The 17,409-nt window shown below is 39.3% G+C and overlaps 1 protein-coding gene across 1 annotated transcript in view; it reads left to right on the top strand.

The window, feature by feature from the left end:
• The window catches only part of HIBADH (3-hydroxyisobutyrate dehydrogenase), a 126,896-nt gene that overhangs the window by 5,600 nt on the left and 103,887 nt on the right, over positions 1 to 17,409 (top strand). Inside the window, exons 2-3 of the mRNA XM_006156138.3 lie at positions 9,820 to 9,929; positions 13,024 to 13,145. Coding sequence (XP_006156200.1) covers positions 9,820 to 9,929; positions 13,024 to 13,145 — 232 coding nt within the window. The remainder of the gene's footprint in view (positions 1 to 9,819; positions 9,930 to 13,023; positions 13,146 to 17,409) is intronic.

Genomic DNA, 17,409 nt, shown 5'->3' with positions numbered 1-17,409 from the left:
ACTTCTGGTCCCCAGTTTTTTTTTTTATGTTTTAAAGCTTTTTTTTTTTTGCCATTGGACATGTGCACTCTCAGGAGAGAAGACAGAGACAGACGTGGGAAAGCGAGAAATCGCCCCTAAGGGGTGGTGGCCATGTGGAAATCCCTTCTCCTCCATTTTCTCGGGATTTGGGGCATGCACATACATGTGCCCAGCAGGATTGTTTTTGTTTTTTTTTTTTTTTTTAGAGGTTTTTGCTATAGGGCGCGTGCGCTTGCCAGACAGACAGAGAGAGAGAGAGACAGAAAGCAGGAAATCACCCCCTGGGGGGGTGGCCATGCCGCAATCCCTTCTCCTCCATTCTCCTCTCGGGATCTTGGGCATGCATGCACACTTGCCCGGCGTGAGTTTTTAAGCCACCGGGTCTGGGACTCGAACCGCGGTCGACTACGTGGGAGTCCAGCGACATAGCCATTATGCTAACTGCTGGTCCCTGCCCAGCGGGATTTTCAGGCCACTGGATCAGGACTCAAACCGTGGTTGGCATACAGGAGTCTAGCACTTTAATCATTACACCACCTGCTGGTCACATAGGTGGAATTTATCTAGATTAAGAGTGAGGACAAAGTAGCAATTTCCTCAGTGAGTGGCGCCTCAGTCTCCATTTTTTGGAGATTGCTACTGTAGATCAATGGACTCAGCTTGAGCACCTCCCATATGTCTAGCAGTCTTTCTGCCTCTGAGAAGGTGAAACAGGTTGAGTTGGATATGACAAGGTATGGGGTGTGTCTCAGGTGACAAGACCAAAAGGAAGGTTTTATTAAAATTATAATTTGATGGGCCAGCAGGTAGCTTGATGGTTAAGGTACTGGATCCCACATGGCCAACTACATGGTTTGAGTCCCAGACCCAGCTACTTGAATAATATGCTGAGACTGTGTGTCCAAAATACCAAGATGAGAAGGGACTGTGATGTGGCCATACCCCCTGGGGGGCAATTTCTCACTTTCTCTCTCTCTGGCAACTGCATGTGCCCTATAGCAAAAATTAAAAAAAAAAATGTAATATGACTATGATGAAATAGTTAGGCAAGTTTTGAGAAGAAAAGAATAATTAACTCTTAAGAGTCATTTGTCATTTCAGTTTTGGTAAGGACACGGAAATATTTTGTATAATCTTTGCTCACCCACAGATAGAAGTAATGCAGTCTGAAATGAAAGTCTTGAAAACGAAGTCTTCAGCATGCCTGGAAAGAAGTCAGTCTTGGAGGACAGAGACTCAGTTGCCAGATTTTTCTCTTTCTCCTCTTCTCTGTGATACTTAAGCAGGTGTGAAGAGGAGAGAAGATGGGGGTCTAGGTGGTTGTTCCTTTCAGATTAACGAATAGCGAAGACTTGCCTTAGCTCCTTGGATGGAACTGCACGTACTTGCCCTGGGCATACAGTGGGAAAAGGTCTGTGTGTGGTTCTCACTGAGGCAGTACTATTATTTCATAGCTATATTTGGCTGTAAAATATGTTGGATAAAAGTAAAATTAGTTCGGGTCTTCCATTATATGATAAAGACTTGAGATGAGATAGAAAAATACACACGAAAACCTTGAAACTCCTTTCTGTCTTCACCCCCAAAGATTGCAGAATGGTTGGTGAGATGATTTTTTGTTGTTGTTTCACTACAATGCAAGTGTACTCCCTGAGAGAGAGAAAGAGAGAGAGAGACTGAGGCAGAAAGTCTGGAGGACAGAATCCTCTTTGCGAACATCTCTGCTCTTTGCCTACACTCCTCTCTTTGACCTCTCTGGTTCTCTTTAAAAGTCTTGATTCTGGGCCTGTTTTAAAGATCTTTGAATGTCCTGTAGCCCACAAGTTAAAGGAGTCAGACCCTAACGTGGCCAACTGGAGTTTGAATTCAGGCCCCGCCAACTTGAAAACCAACACTGTGCACTTGTGTGTGCACGCCCCAAATTCCTACAAGAAAGAAATGGTAGAGAAGGAATTGTGGCATGTGACCTCTCTGGGAGGTGCTCCCCTCCCACTTCCACCCTCCATGCCCCCTACAGTGCACATACCCTCTGGCAGTTTAAAAAGAGTTTTTGAGAGGTCCTTTGACTATTGATCATAATAGCAGTGGAGAGTAGGAGAATGTAAAACTTAGAGGAATGAAGTGGTAAGGATAAAGGACTGAAAAAAGCTTTGGGCCTGAGGGGAAGTATTTTGTTATTCCTAAAATGAAAGCATTTGTTGATAAATGATTTATATTGGCACCCTAGAAAATGTTTGGAAGAGTAGGAGTAACATTTGATCAAGTAGTTTATCCAAGAGCTCTTCTTAAAATGGTAATGTTAATTTGGATGAATACATACTGCTACTTGAAAACGGCAGTACTATTATTTCATAGCTATATTTGGCTGTAAAATATGTTGGATAAAAGTAAAATTAGTTCGGGTCTTCCATTATATGATAAAGACTTGAGATGAGATAGAAAAATACACACGAAAACCTTGAAACTCCTTTCTGTCTTCACCCCCAAAGATTGCAGAATGGTTGGTGAGATGATTTTTTGTTGTTGTTTCACTACAATGCAAGTGTACTCCCTGAGAGAGAGAAAGAGAGAGAGAGACTGAGAAAGCACCACCCTCCCGCCCCCCTGGGGAGTAATCGCCATGCCACAAGCCCTTCTTAATTTTTCTCTTGGGATTTTGGGTATGCACACACACCCAGGTACCTGGCATGTTTTTCAAGCCACCAGTTCGGGTCTTGAACTGTATAGTTAGCCATGTAGGATCCAGTTGCTTTAACCACTATACCACCTGACTGGCTCAAGGCTGGTTAGATGATTTCTAAAGTTATTTGTGCTTTTAGTGAGATTTGTAGGTAGAAAGAGATAATAAAATAGACATATCCATTAATAGTTCAAAGATCCTCAAATATCTTCTTCAATAAGTACTTTTTCTGTTGTTGTTTTTAAGTTCACTCACTCATTTCTTTTATGAGATGGAGAGATAGAAAAAGAGAGTGACACATACATACGTATCTTCAACAGGGTCTGGTCTCAGGTTGCCATCCTTTCCTCCCTCCCGCAGCTTTTTCAGCCAGCTGTAGTCACAGCACTGGGCCTATACGGTACCTTGGGAACCAAACCCTGATCTTCCACGAGGCTTCCAGCATTGCACCATGTTGTGGTGCACCATCTGTTACACCATCCTGGCTGGGCCATTTTTCCTTTTTTTAAAAGCAAAAACTGGGGCCGGCAGGTGGCGTGGTGGTTAAGGGCACTGGACTCCCACATGGCCGACTATAGGTTTGAGTCCCGGACCTGGCAGCTTGTTTTCTTACTGTCCCTCTCCCTCTCTCTCACTCTGTTCCTCTCTGGTCAAATTAAAACAAATAAATAAAGTTAGATAAAAAATACATATTTTTTAAAAAAGCAAAAACTGGCAATTTGTTGTTTCATGGAATGGAAGAATTGGAGAGTGAGTTGTCTGACCTCCTGCAGAGGTGAAATTTGCCACACAATTAATCATGTTCCTTTCTCTCTGCCTCTTGCCTTCTTTCCTCAGGTAGGCTCTTCCCTCCCCGTAGGTAAAAGGTGACCATCTGCAGTTCCAGGTGGAAAAGTGCTTAGAATGCTAGAACCCTGGAGGCTTTTATTCAAGCATCTACTAAAGTAAATAGTACTACATGGGCTGTTAAGGAAATAAACAATTTGACATATTTAATATGTTTTTACATGACTATATTTAATCAGTTTATTTTTAAATCTGAACAGATGGTTTCCTTTTTTAATACGTTTAAAAAATTATTTTATTTAACTTTATTTATTTAGTTATTTAAATTTGACCAGAGACAGACAGGGTGAGAGAGAGAGGGAAAGTGAGAAAGCAAGCTGCCAGGCCCAGGACTTGAACCGCGGTTGGCCACGTGGGAGTCCAATGCCCTTAACCACCATGCCACCTGCTGGCCCCTTAATAAATTTATTTATGCCTTTGAATGTTAACTTTTTCTGATAGGACATTTTTAATTGGTTAACTTTATTATTTATGATCATTTCTATAAAAAGTTTTGGCATTTCTATGTCAGTATTCATGTTTATTCATTATTATATCTTTATTTCTGTTGGAAACTTAAATGAATCATTTCAACTTTTTGTGTGCTTTCTAAGAATGTAACTGATAGTAATTATCAGGCCTCTGTATATTAGAAGTCATGAATCAATAAATTCTGAATGTAGCAGTTAAAAAGCATAAACTGTGGGACCAACTGCCAGGGCTGAAATCCTAGCTCTACCATGTGCCAGCTGACTTCAGACAGTTTACTCAACTCCCCTCTGCTTAACTTTTCTCACCTTTAGGATTTGGGCCAGCTAGTGGCATGGTGGTTAATGCGGCTGGATCCCACATGGCCCGTACTGTGCAGTTTGAGTCCTGGACCAAACAGCTTGAAAAACATGCCAGGCACTTACACATGTGTACCCAAAATTCCAAAAGGAGGGAGAGATGGAGGTGAAGGGATTGCAGCTTGACCATCCCCCCAGGGGGTGCTTTCTCACTTTCCCTCTGTCTCTTTCTTTGTCTCCTTTTCTCTGGCCAGCACATGTGCCCTCTGACAAAATTAAAACAAAAACAAAAACAAAACAAAATAACTAGGATTGATAATGGTCCCTTCCTCTTAATCCTAGAGAACCTGGCACACAGAGAGTCCTATTACTGCTGCTGCTCCTGTTACTACTATTGTGGGTGTGTCCTTAGTGTTTCCATACCCTGTTTTTCCACAATCTGTATTCCCCAATACCATGCATACACACACACTACCAACTCGGCAGTCACTGAGCCCAGAGTGCTTTGGAAGATAATTGTAGGTGTATTTTTAGATGAAAGAGTTTTGATTAAAAAACAAACAAACAAACTAGGAGAGAAAGTGAGTTGCTAGCAACTCTGTTTAAGAATCTATTCTACACTGTCCCGTCTGTCCCACCTTTATTTTTTGGAAGATACTGGTTTTTATTTTCAGTTTAAGCCTTTGCATCAAAAGCATGTGATTGGGACCAGCAGTTAGCGTAATGGCTATGTCGCTGGACTCCCACGTAGTCGACTGAGGTTTGTGTCCCGGACCCGGTGGCTTAAAAGTCATGTCAGGCGTGTGAGCGTGCGAACCCAAGATCCTGAGAGGAGAATGGAGCAGAAGGGATTGCGGTGTGGCCATCCCCCGTGGGGGGTGATTTCTCGCTTTCTGTCTCTCTGTTTCTGTCTGGCGAGCGCATGAGCCCTATCGCAAAAACCTCTCAAAAAACAAAACAAAACAAAACAAAAACATGTGATTGTGCTGCATTTTCATTGTTCAAGATTTTCCTTGGAGATGCTATAATTGTGTGCCACAAGTCTGGGACATAAGCATTATTTCTGTGTGAGTTTTCTGGTTGAACTAGGCTTAATTAGATTCTCTTTTCTTTTGTTTTTTTCTTTAAAAGCTTGGAGACCATTTTGTTGTTCCTGGGCTGTAAGGCTCAGCATGTTTGGCTAAGTAAATCTCTTGGGATCTAATCTGGCATCCACTCAGGTCTTGTTAAACAAGAACTTTAAAAGCCTCTTGCTGAGTGGGCTCCATCATTTTTGACCAAATGTTTCAAGATGTAGGCACAAACCCGTTTTTGTCAGTTTTTCAAGTGCAGCATAATTGTGAAGTAACAGTGTCTATTTTGAAAGATTAAGAAACAGAGGAGTGGCAGGTTTAACAAGGTGATGCTCCTGTTGTTTCATTGCAAGTTTCTGTTACCCATCTGGTTTGCTTCGAAGCAATGCTCAATGAGCTTGATTTACATGACTGCTTCCTCTAGAAGAGACAGCAAGATTTTTCTCTTCATACAGAGCAGTTAGGTCATCGTTTCCTTGTAGTGGATATGTAATAAGGTGATACAGTTCCTTCAGAATCTTCTTGGCCCTCCCCGCCCCCCTCCCCCCATCCCACACTCCACAAAGCCTATTTTGTCTTTGATCTACCCAGTCCTCCATGAAGTCTCTGTATTACACTCCTCCTGCCATTGATGCTTACCATCATACCAATGAATCTAAGTTATATACAGAAAGATGGCCCACCAGAATTCTTAGACTATAGGTAACTGTGATATGTATGGGAACTGATCTCTGCTAGTCAAAATGGAGAGAAAAGTAGAGTCATTTTAGTTCATAATGCTGTAAGAATGAGGCAGTTGGAATTAGTAGGGATCTGTCTGGAACAGGCTGGGCAATAAGAGCAGAACCATGGCCTAGCAAGTCCTACCAGTGCTGGCCATTTGCAGGAACTTCTGGCCCCATCAGCCCCTTTTCACAAACCTTCCTAGAACTCAAGGTTACTAAAAATGAAAAATATCTGAGTTTAAGTTTCCTTTCTGACTTGGAGATAGAAACTTGTATAGATAATCCAACTCACTATTCTTTATAGATTTGGAAACTGAAGCCAGAGAGGTTGAGTGATTTGCATAAAATCACATGTCTGCTTCTTGGCTGAGCTGCAACTAAACTGGGTCTCTGGCTTCCACATTAGCATTCCTTTTGCTGATGTGTGCTGTCTTTGCTTATTCATTCAATTAGCAAATGTAATTGAAGGGATTCTAATTAGTTTGGCTCCTAAAGGCTTTTGTGGTTAGTGTCAGACTGGCAACAAGGTTGTTTCCCCTCTCCCCCCAACTTTTGATTTATGGCCAAATTCTGTCAGTTGTTTCAGAGTCTTGAAATCATCACATCAATGGCTAGATTATTCGAATGTCTATCTATCTGTCTAATGAACATGCCCTTTAGTACAAATCAGAGATTGTAGCTATAATGTGCCAAATGTATACAGTGATTAGATATAGAGCAGTGATGACGTTCCAGCTATCACCATCGTTGTATGTTGTTTCCGGGCCTGTGAGCTTTGACACTACTTTCCTGTGTAATTGAAGGTTAGTTGTACCCTGGCATTGCAACCATCTCAAGAAGCAGATGCTAGGGATGCAGGGGGCTGATTGGCCACCCCGGCGTACTTGGCAGTTGCATGAATTGGCACTGCGAGTTCATGGGCCCCAGAAGCTTGGATATGTGAAGCTCCCTTAGGTCTGTAAGCTAATTGTTGATGCCCCTCAGGGCACCTCTCTAGAAGCTATCTATCTATTCAATGGAAGAGAATGCTTTTCTATCTCTGAGAAGTCTGATACTGACTCTTAGACCTCAGGGCTTACTGATGGCCTCAGTAGGTCTAGTGAGATGGAGCTGGGGTGGAGGGAATGTCACTGGAAGGGATGCAGTCCTTTCGTGTGTGTTTACTTCATTAATGTGAGGATGAGCAAATGCAGCGCTCTCATAGCCCATATTCTTATTGTAATCCCTTATTATAGAGGATCATATGGCTTCTGCTTTTTCTTATCTCATTTTATTGAGCTGTATTTTCTTTGAGTAAACTGGAATTGTCTGATAGGAAATAGTAGCCTTTTTGAATCTCAATATTTGTTTGGGAGTAGGAAAGGTTTCCATGTAACTTAATATTACTTTGTAATTTGATGGAAATTTTAAATATTTTCAAAATTACCATAAATCTCAATATCAAAATGTAAGGTACTGGGGCCGGCAGGTGGCATAGTGGTTAAGGCACTGGACTCCTTTATGACTGACCACGATTTGAGTCCTAGACCTGGTGGCTTGCTTTCTCACTTTCCCTCTCTCTGGTCAAATTAAAAAATAGTAATAACAATAATAATGAATACATTTAAATAAAATAATGCTTTTTAAAAAGTACCTCATTGTAGACTCTTAAAATGCGGCATTGTCTTTAAAATGAAACATTACAAGAAAGAAAATATCTTTTTATTGTTCTGGGGTCTGAGATATTTTATAATACCATTTCCTACTCTGTTAATACATAAAATGCTAGGATACTTGGTTGCCTGAAATGTTAAAGAATGATTTTTTGGGGGGCGGGGGGGGAGAGGTGTTTGCTATAGGGTGCATGCGCTTGCCAGAAAGGCAGAGAGAGACAGAGAGATAGAAAGCGAGAAATCATCCCCCAGGGGGATGGCCACGCTGCAATCCCTTCTCCTCCATTCTCCTCTCGGGTTCTTGGGCACACACGTACACGTACACGCACCCCGTGTGAGTTTAAGCCACTGGGTCCGGTACGCGAATGGTGGTCGACTACATGGGAGTCCAGCGACATAGCCATTACGCTAACTGCTGGTCCCAGCATTGCCATTCTTAAGGTGCATACCTGTCAGTTCACATTCTCTAGCAGAAAATATGTCAGTTTCTACATATATAACTTAAATAGAAGCTTGTCATATATCTACATCATGCTGGGGAGAAATCTCCAAAAATCTACCTGATAGTACTTTGCCCCTTTTTTTTTTGAATGAAGGGAAAAAAGGCTTTAGAGAAGCTTTGGTAACTGGAATAATGGATTCTTTCATTAAAGGAAAGTTTGAGTCAAGGGGGAACTCCCGTTCTCTCCTTGTTTTTGCTTTATTCATGATAGAGCACACGTGCGTGAGAGTGGGAGTAGGGGACAGAGGGAGAGAAGTGCCCTCCACAGGTGTGGTCATACTGTGAACCCCGTCCTCCAGTCCCCGAGCCTATCTGCTCTTGGGCACTTGGAAGTATGTATGCCCTGTGTTGTTTTCAGGCCCACCAGGCTGGGAATTCCAACTGAGATCGAGGTATGGGATTGAGCAGTGCATTAATACTGTTGTGCAGTGGAGCCAGCTGCCCTTGATCTTTTCTGATCTCTTTGGTTGCTGCTGTGTGGGTTTATTATCAAGGTGTATAAGTGAGAGAGTGAGACCGTTGGGGGAAGAGTATGAGTGTGCTTACACCCATGCGTGCATACACACATGCAGAGGATAGAGCAACTTTACAGTATACTTATAGTCACTATTACTGTTATGTTTTTAGGTATGTTCCACAGGGCATATGTGTGCACTCCTCGGAGATGGAGAGAGAGAGAGAGAGAGAAAGAGAGAGCAGGAAAGTGAGAAATTACCCCTGAGGGGCCAGCGGGGGAAGGGTCTTGTGGTGGATGGCCATGCCATAATCCTTTTTCCTCCCTTCTCTTGGGATCCTGGGCACTCATGCACACCTGCCTGGTGTGATTTTTCAAGCTACCAGGTCTGGGACTGGAACCTTGATCAGCCATGTGGGAATCCACCATCTTAATTACCATATTTCTTAGCCCCCTGCTTATTGTCATGATTCAAGGAGAATGAGGGTTGAGAGAGTGCTCTGCCTCTTCCCTGTCTGTGTAATTTCCATATCTGGTCCAGTAGCTAGACTGTCAGCTTTCCTGGTGGTACATTGCATTAGTGCTCATGGCCTTGTCCTGACCCTCTCTTTTCTCAAACAGCCTTGTGTTTTTGCTTTTGTTTTTTCTTTGCCTGAAAATAGAAATTAGAGGGTAGCAATGATTGGGACTTGAGATTTTGCTGTCCAGCTAATTACTAGTGAGTCCTATAGTTGGGCTACCAGCTTTGTTGTACTAGAATGTTTTTCTTAAAGCATATACCAGAAAGTATGCTGGAATCCACGTTGGAGGAATTCATGAGAAGTGTGTCTGTTCCCAGGACTGTTGGGTTTTGCCCTTTTCCCCTCAACTCCCTTCACACTTTTAAAAATAAACAGTAGATTTGATTCCACAGAAACTGAATCTGCATGTGTATAAGGAATGTACTCTTTATTTTAGGCAGTAAGCCTTTTTTTTTGGACAGTGGGTAAAAGGAGTTTTTATGTACTGTCACTGTTATCATAAAAGTAGATCTTACTTGTGCTTTAGAAACTGCTTACATTTTAATTTAAATAATGTACCTTTGCAATTTTTTTTAAAGGTAGTATCTTCCCCAGCAGATGTAGCGGAAAAAGCCGACAGAATTATTACAATGCTGCCCACCAGTATCAATGCAATAGAAGCTTATTCTGGAGCAAATGGGATTCTAAAGTATGTATTTCTCAACTGGATGTTTTCTTGTTAGGATAGTTCATGAGTTTCACATTTGTCAGAACTATTAGGAAATTACAATTGTGTGTGTTAAAACTTTCTGTACTATTTTCTTATCTCATAAAATGAATAGTGTGCTTTCTTATTGAAAAGACTTTTTTTTGAACTGAAGTTAAGTATGTAACTTGAGAATTATTTTTTTTTCCTTTAACTATTGCATTAAACCTACCCTTTTGTTGGTAGCATGTGAAAGAAGCTTTTGAAGCTTGCATTTTAAACCATACAACTGTTACAAGCATGGTTTTCTTATGGCTTATAGAAATTCAGAAAAGGTTTCTGTGAAAAATAAGGTCAAACATTAGAAAGAACACCATTATTTAACATTTTATTGTGTAATAAAAAGTTATTGTATGTCCTCTGGGTTAGTGCATCTGTAGGAAGAACTTGGGGAAGTTGGAATTAAAGGTTAGCAGTAGCTCTTTAAATAAAATATAATTTAGGTCAGAATTTCCTAGCCAGTGCCCTATCTTCCCTTGCTCTGAGAACTTTTCAGTTAATTGCTGCTTCTTGCCAAACCATTGCGGTTATGTTAGGATGACAGTGGTTGAATTCTCAACTTAGTTTTCTGGTCTTACTGGTTCCGATTCCTAACATACTTGGTTGGTGAATTTCAGCAAAGAGCTAGAATAACTGGTAGGGTCTATAGAAACACAGAGGGCTAGAAGAGAAAGGATTTGATTTCAGGAAACTATAATACATGAAATTTGAGGTTTCGGGAAATTGAATTGTTTTGGAAAACTAACAAAAAAACTGATAAGATAAACGTTTAGATTTAAGAGAAGGTTGGAAGACACTGGTGTGGAGAGTGCCCTTAGCCCCGCAGTGTGTGTGGTCCTCAGGCATGCCAGCTGCTTACTACCTAGGCTTTTCCTGCTTTACCTCATCAGGAAAAATGACCAGAGACGTGTGTGGAGACACAGCCTTCCATTTACTAGTTTCCTTTGCATAGGACTGTAGTGTCTAGCTCCAGGACAGTTTTGTCAGGGAGTACTTTGAAAGTGTTTGGCTTTATATTGAACTGCATTTTGCTTTCTCATTGGTGGGTATTTAGTTTCTATTGAGTCAGAATCATTTCCCCACACCTAGTGCATGTGTAATTTTTGAGATGATTTCCCATTGCTTCAGGACTTAGATATTAAAAATATTAAGGTTGGGACCAGCAAATGGCGTAATGGTTATGTTGCTGGACTCCTGTGTAGTCGACCATGGTTTGAGTCCCAGACCTGGTGACTTGAAACTCATGCCGGGCACATGCGTGTGTGTGCCTAAAATCCTGAGAGAAGAATGGATGAGAAGGGATTGTGGCATGGCCATCCCCTGTGGGGTATGATTTTTTTTGCTTTCTGTCTCTCTGTCTCTTTGCCTCTCTGGTGAGCACACGCACCCTATATAAAAGATCTCCCTAATATGTACACGCACGTGCACACGTATGTGTGTGTGTGTGCGTGTGTGTGTATTAAGGTCATAGAAGACTGATAAACTTGATTTTTATTGTCTGGATTATATAAAGTAAATCCTATACACTGAGGTGAACTCTAATATAGAGTATGCTATTGGGTTGTTGGGGAAGTCAACGTATTTTTGCATAGAAAAATATGCATGACTTCCCTGACAAGCTAATTTTTTCTCCTCTGTGGAATATACCCAAGTAATTTATTTGAACTAGAACAATTCATGTGTCTAAAATGATTGTTTAAATCATTTTGTGACCATTTTTTTACACTGTGGATTTTACTTTCCTTTTTAGTAGATTTTTTTAATCGATGATTTTTCTATTTCTTCCTTTAGTATTTATATTTACTCAATTCTAATATTCCAGCAATGATTATATCTTTTGCGGTAGTCTGTCTATCAAAAATAAGAACTTTGAGAAGTTAGACTTAAGGGCTAACCATAGCCTTTTAAATAAATGGTAGGTTATTATCTATTGAGGGATAACCTTATAGTATTGTCAACTGGACTGGTGCAAAATATAAACATGTTGGAATTTTCACTTTGCAAGCTAAGTAACATGATTGAATGTATAAAAGAAATTGAAATAATAATTAAAAAAATGATAATTTAGGTCAAAGTTTTCTGTGAAGATGGACACTGCCTTACAGGTAATAAGAGACTATGTAGACAAAGATTCTATGCTTACAGTATAAGCAAAAATGTTCTACTGTAAGAATGCCATTTAAATATTGAAGTAAAAGATATATATGAAAAGATTGCTTCCTCTCTTTATCAATGTTTTTATATAAACTGACCATAAAGAACACAAAGATTTTATAAGATTTCTGGATTAATTTCCCTATTTTTCTTCCTACCTGTTTGATGTTTTATTTTGTCTTTAAGAAGTTGAACTTATAAAAAAAAAATTTCATCCTGAAGGAAATGACTAGATTTCAATGATTTATTCTACAGAGTGGAAATGACATGGATATGGAAATTTGAAATATGGCTTGTTAAAGGCAAATCAGTTTTTAAAGACCCATCTACTTTACAAACAAAAATTTTAATCTTATCAAAAACCCTTTTAACGTTAATAGAGTTTTCTTAGAAGAATGATTTCAGTGTATTTATTGTTATTATTTAAAATTTGCTATAGGGCATGTGCTACTCACCAGAGAGGAAGAGAAAAAGTAAGAAAGCAAGCTGCCAGCCAGGTCAGGACTCGAACCATGGTCAGCCATGTGGGAGTTCAGTACCTTAACTACCATACTGCCTGTTAGCCTCTTAATAGGTGCTTTAAATTGCTTATATCTTAGCTTAACCTATATTATTATAGTTAGTGTGTACTTCACCTGAAATCAGAATTTATATCATGTAGGTCTTTGGTTTATCTGAAAGCATTTAGGTTTACTTTGAATAATAATTGACCTGATGATAAATATGAGATTTTTGGAAAAGTTCTAACTAATAATATTTAAAATATGAAACCAAAGACAACCTTGATATCTGGCAGCTTGTAGCAATCTCTGATTCTATAGGTTGTTACATGAAGTGTTTATTCAGAGTTGTAAACTATAAATATTTTTATTTATTTACTTAGAAAAGTGAAGAAAGGCTCATTATTAATAGATTCCAGTACTATTGACCCTGCAGTTTCAAAAGAATTGGCCAAAGAAGTTGAGAAAATGGGAGCAGTTTTCATGGATGCCCCTGTTTCTGGTGGTAAGTGGTGGGTAAATATATGCACACCTATTTTTGTTTGTCAGAAGTAGCAATGATGGTTTTGTAGTACCAAGATAATTTTCTTTAGTTTTAAAAACTGTTACAGGTTTCTCAACCTGTCATTAAAAATAAAACCAAAATAAAACCATATGTTATTTTGTACTCATTTTTTTTTTTTAGAGAGAGAGATTTTTTGTTATAGGTCATGTGCGCTCGCCAGAGAGATAGAGAGTATTAGAAAGAAAGCAAGATATCACCTCCTGGGGGATGGCAACATCTTCTCCTCCATTTTCCTCTTGGGATTTGGGGCACGCACACACAGCCGGCGTGAGTTTAAGCCACCAAGTCTGGGATTTTAAACCATGGTCCACTATGTGTGAGTCCAGCAACGTAAGTATTACCTCATCTGCTGGTCCCGTTATTTAGTACTCTTAAAGTATGTTGCTGATTCTAAATTCAGATGAATGAATGTCACAGTTCTGAAGAGTTATGAATTTTTGGTCCCAATTCTGTGGATAGGGATAGATAAATTTCTAGAGAATTCAGCTTTTCAGAATCAATTAAAAAATAATTAGCTTGAAAAATTCTATGACTGTTCTTGCAGTTGAATAAGTGGTAAAAAAGAAACAAAATATTTAATTCGGGAAACATTAGGCCCAGATAATTTTACAGTTGAATGTTGTCAAATTTTAAGGAATAGATCATTCTAAATTCTGTGTGAACTTTTCCAGATAATAGAGAAAAAGAGACCAGCAGATGGTGTAATGGTTACATCTCTGGCCTCCCACATAGTCATCCACTATTCGAGTCCCGGACCTGGTGGCTTAAACTCACACCAGACGCATGTGCGTGTGTGCCCAAGATCCCGAGAGGAGAATGGAGCAGAAGGGATTGTGGTGTGACCATTCCTCTGGGGGTGGGGGGTGATTTCTTGCTTTCTGTCTCTCTGTCTCTCTCTGTGAGCACATGTGCCCTATAGCAAAAACCTCTCCAAAAAAAAAAAAAAAATGGAAAAAAGGAAATACTTTCCAACTCATTGTACAAGGCCTGTGTAACACTGACACTTATACCAGACAGTAACATTGTAAGAGAGAAATATTAGATACAGGTCAATTTCTGTCATGAATATAGAAGTAAAAATGTTTACTAAGTATATTAGCAAATGTAAATCAAGCCATCTGTAAAGAGATCAAATGCTACATCCAGATTTGGTTTAGCCCATAAACGTGCAGAGATGACTTAGAAAATACTTAAAGGTCAACGTGATCATCTCAGTAAGAGGAGGAAGCGATCCACTAATGAAATTCTAAAAACTTACTACTGTATCCAGTATAAATAGCAGGCGTATGAGTATTTTAGTATGTCAGGATTATAGGTATGATTTTCCATAATGTCCAAAAAAATTATTGTATGATCAAATTTACTACAAACATATATATCACACACATACATTTTCATGTGTAAGTATATTTAATAGTATTGCAGTAGACAGCAGAATAGGAATCTATTTGATTGTGGGCTTTGGAATTTTAAAAATACTAGGTCTTGGGTAATCAGGAAAGTCATAACACAGTTTTGCATATGACCCAATATATAATTATTTTAAGTCAGTTTCTATTTTTTAATAAATAACTTGATCTTATAAACTTGTCTTATATTTCAGAGAATTTCTGAAAATAGGTGAGGAATAAAAAATTGTTAGCTCTTCTGTTATATTGAATTGACTAGCATTTAGTTATAAAAATGTAGCATAGGCACTTTGATCATAAAGTATTAATAAGTAGTTTTAAACTTATGTTTGTTTGACTTTTATAGGATGTAAGTATTACTTTCTTTGAGTTGAATTTGAAAATTGGTAGGGTACATATAATCTTGCTGCCAATTGATCTTTTGCTTCAAGAGTAATAGGCTGTGCCCAGCCACGGTGGTACAGGCGATAGGGCATTGCTTCGCAAACTGGAGCCCCATGGGAAGACCCAAGTTGGGATCCTGGATCAACCTGAGCATGCTGGGTATGCCTGTGATCCTGGCCGGTTAGACTTGTGGGTGGGGGTGATTGCAGCATGACAAAATCCTATCACTATTTTCTGTCTCTCTCTCATGAAATAAATAAATAAACTTAAGAGAGAAAATGAGTGGGACCAGGAGTTGGTGTGATGGCTACGTTGCTGGACTCCCGTGTGGTTTATCACAGTTCCAGTCACGGACCCGGTGGCTTAAACTCATGCTGGGCGCATGTATGTGCCCAAGATCCCAAGAGGAAAATGTAGGAGAAGGGATTGCAGCATGGCCATCCCCCCTGGGGGGGTGATTTCTCAGTTTCTGTCTCTCTGTCTGTCTCTGTCTTTCTGGTAAGCACATGTGCTCTATAGCAAAAACCTGTCCCCCCCCCCCCAAAAAAAAAAGAAAGAAAGAAAAGGAGTACAGCCTGAAATGAATATTTGATGATGGAAAAGAATTGATTTTATTTGTAAATATTGTTTTAATTTAAAAAATAGTCTTATTTATTAGAAAACCTTGAAATGATATTTATTAGAAAACCTTGAAAAAAATAGCTTCTTATCAAGCTATTTTTTCTTTTCTTTTCTTTTCTTTTTTTTTTTTTTTTTTGCTATAGGGCGCGTGTGCTCGCCAGAAAGACAGAGAGAAACAGAGAGACAGAAAGTGAGAAATCATCTCCCAGGGGGGGTGGTCATACCACAGTCCCTTCTCCATTTTCCTCTTGGGATCTTGGGCACGCACATGCGCCTGGTGTGAGTTTAAGCTACCAGGTCTGGGACTTGAACTGTGGTTGACTACATGGGAGTCCAGTGACATAGCCATTATACTAATTGCTGGTCCCTTATCAAGCTATTTTTAAAACCCAGTTTGCAGTTTTAAGGTGCAAAAATTCAATAATTATAATTGAATCTTTGCTATATTATAGATTGAGAAGTATGTAGGGATGGTGTATGATAATTTACTGTTTGAAATATGATCATAGTGAGAGTAACCAGTATATAATAACAGTTATTTATATTGGTCATCTTAGTTACTTTTATATTTTTAAATACGGCAGGTTAAAAATGGCTTACTTTTTCAGTTAAAAGAGGATGGAAGAAACTTCCCATATGTTAAAATGGTCGGTTTAAAATGATCATATTTGGGCCAGCCCATGGTGTGGTGGTTAAGGCAGCTGGATCCCACAGGGCCGACTGTGGGGTTCAAGTCCTACACCCTGCAGCTTGAAAAACATGCTGGGTGCATGTGCATGTGTACCCAAAATCCCCAAAGGAGGAGTGGAAGAGAAGAGATTATGGTGTGAACATCCCCCATGGGGAAGTGCTTTCTCACTTTCCTCCTCTCTTCTTTGTCATGCTCTGGCAAGTGGATATGCCCTCTAGCAAATTTTAAAAAATGTAATTACATGGATAGATACATATACTGTATTCTGTTAGGTTGTTGGGAAAATCAAGATAAATTTTTCTGTGATTTTCTATGCAAAAAAATGCATCATGACTTTTCCAACAACCCAATAAAAATACAAATGAGAATATATTATGCTTACTGTTCTATAATTAACATTTAATTTTTAACTTTAAAAAAAAATTCACCAGAGGGTACGTGTGTTCCGTCAGAGAGATGGAGAAGAAAGCACCTTCTAGTGGGACATGGTCACGCCACAATCCCTTCTAGTCTCTATTTCTTTATCTCATGAGGATTTTGGGGATATATGCTCATGTGCCTGGTGTTTTTCCATCCAGTTGGGCCAGGATTTGAATTGCATGGTCAGTCATGTGTGATTTGGTTCCCTTAACCACTACTAGGCCTTGCGATTAGCATTTTAAAGAGAATTTTTTTTTGTTTTTTAAGACAGGTGAGTTTAAAAAATGAAATAGATTTTTGTGATGAGATTGGTTTCCTGCTAGGTATTATTCTGGGGAACAAAAGAAAAAGAATCATTACTATATCATTTAGTCAGCTTTTAGAGAAACAGATGGAAGGTTTTTCTCAGGTTTCATTTTGATAAGTATTAGAGCCACCATATATTGGCTCCTGTATACATCACCTAATTTTATTTACATGCTAAATGCTTTTAAAATAAAAAACAAATGATGTTTAAACTGTACAGTTATTATCCTGAAACCAATATGAATACCATTTTATACTGTGTATTATCACACTAGAATACAGATATTACTTTATAGAGCACTTTGTATGTCTCAACCTGTTGGTTTTTTTTGAAGCTGTAGAACTGCATGTTGAATAAATACACTGCATTATA

This window comes from Tupaia chinensis, unplaced genomic scaffold (genome assembly GCF_000334495.1).
Source record: "Tupaia chinensis unplaced genomic scaffold, TupChi_1.0 Scaffold000479_1, whole genome shotgun sequence".
In the NCBI taxonomy this organism is placed as follows: domain Eukaryota; kingdom Metazoa; phylum Chordata; class Mammalia; order Scandentia; family Tupaiidae; genus Tupaia; species Tupaia belangeri.
Note: the sequence above shows the minus strand (reverse complement) of the source record. Positions and strands in the feature narration are given on the sequence as shown.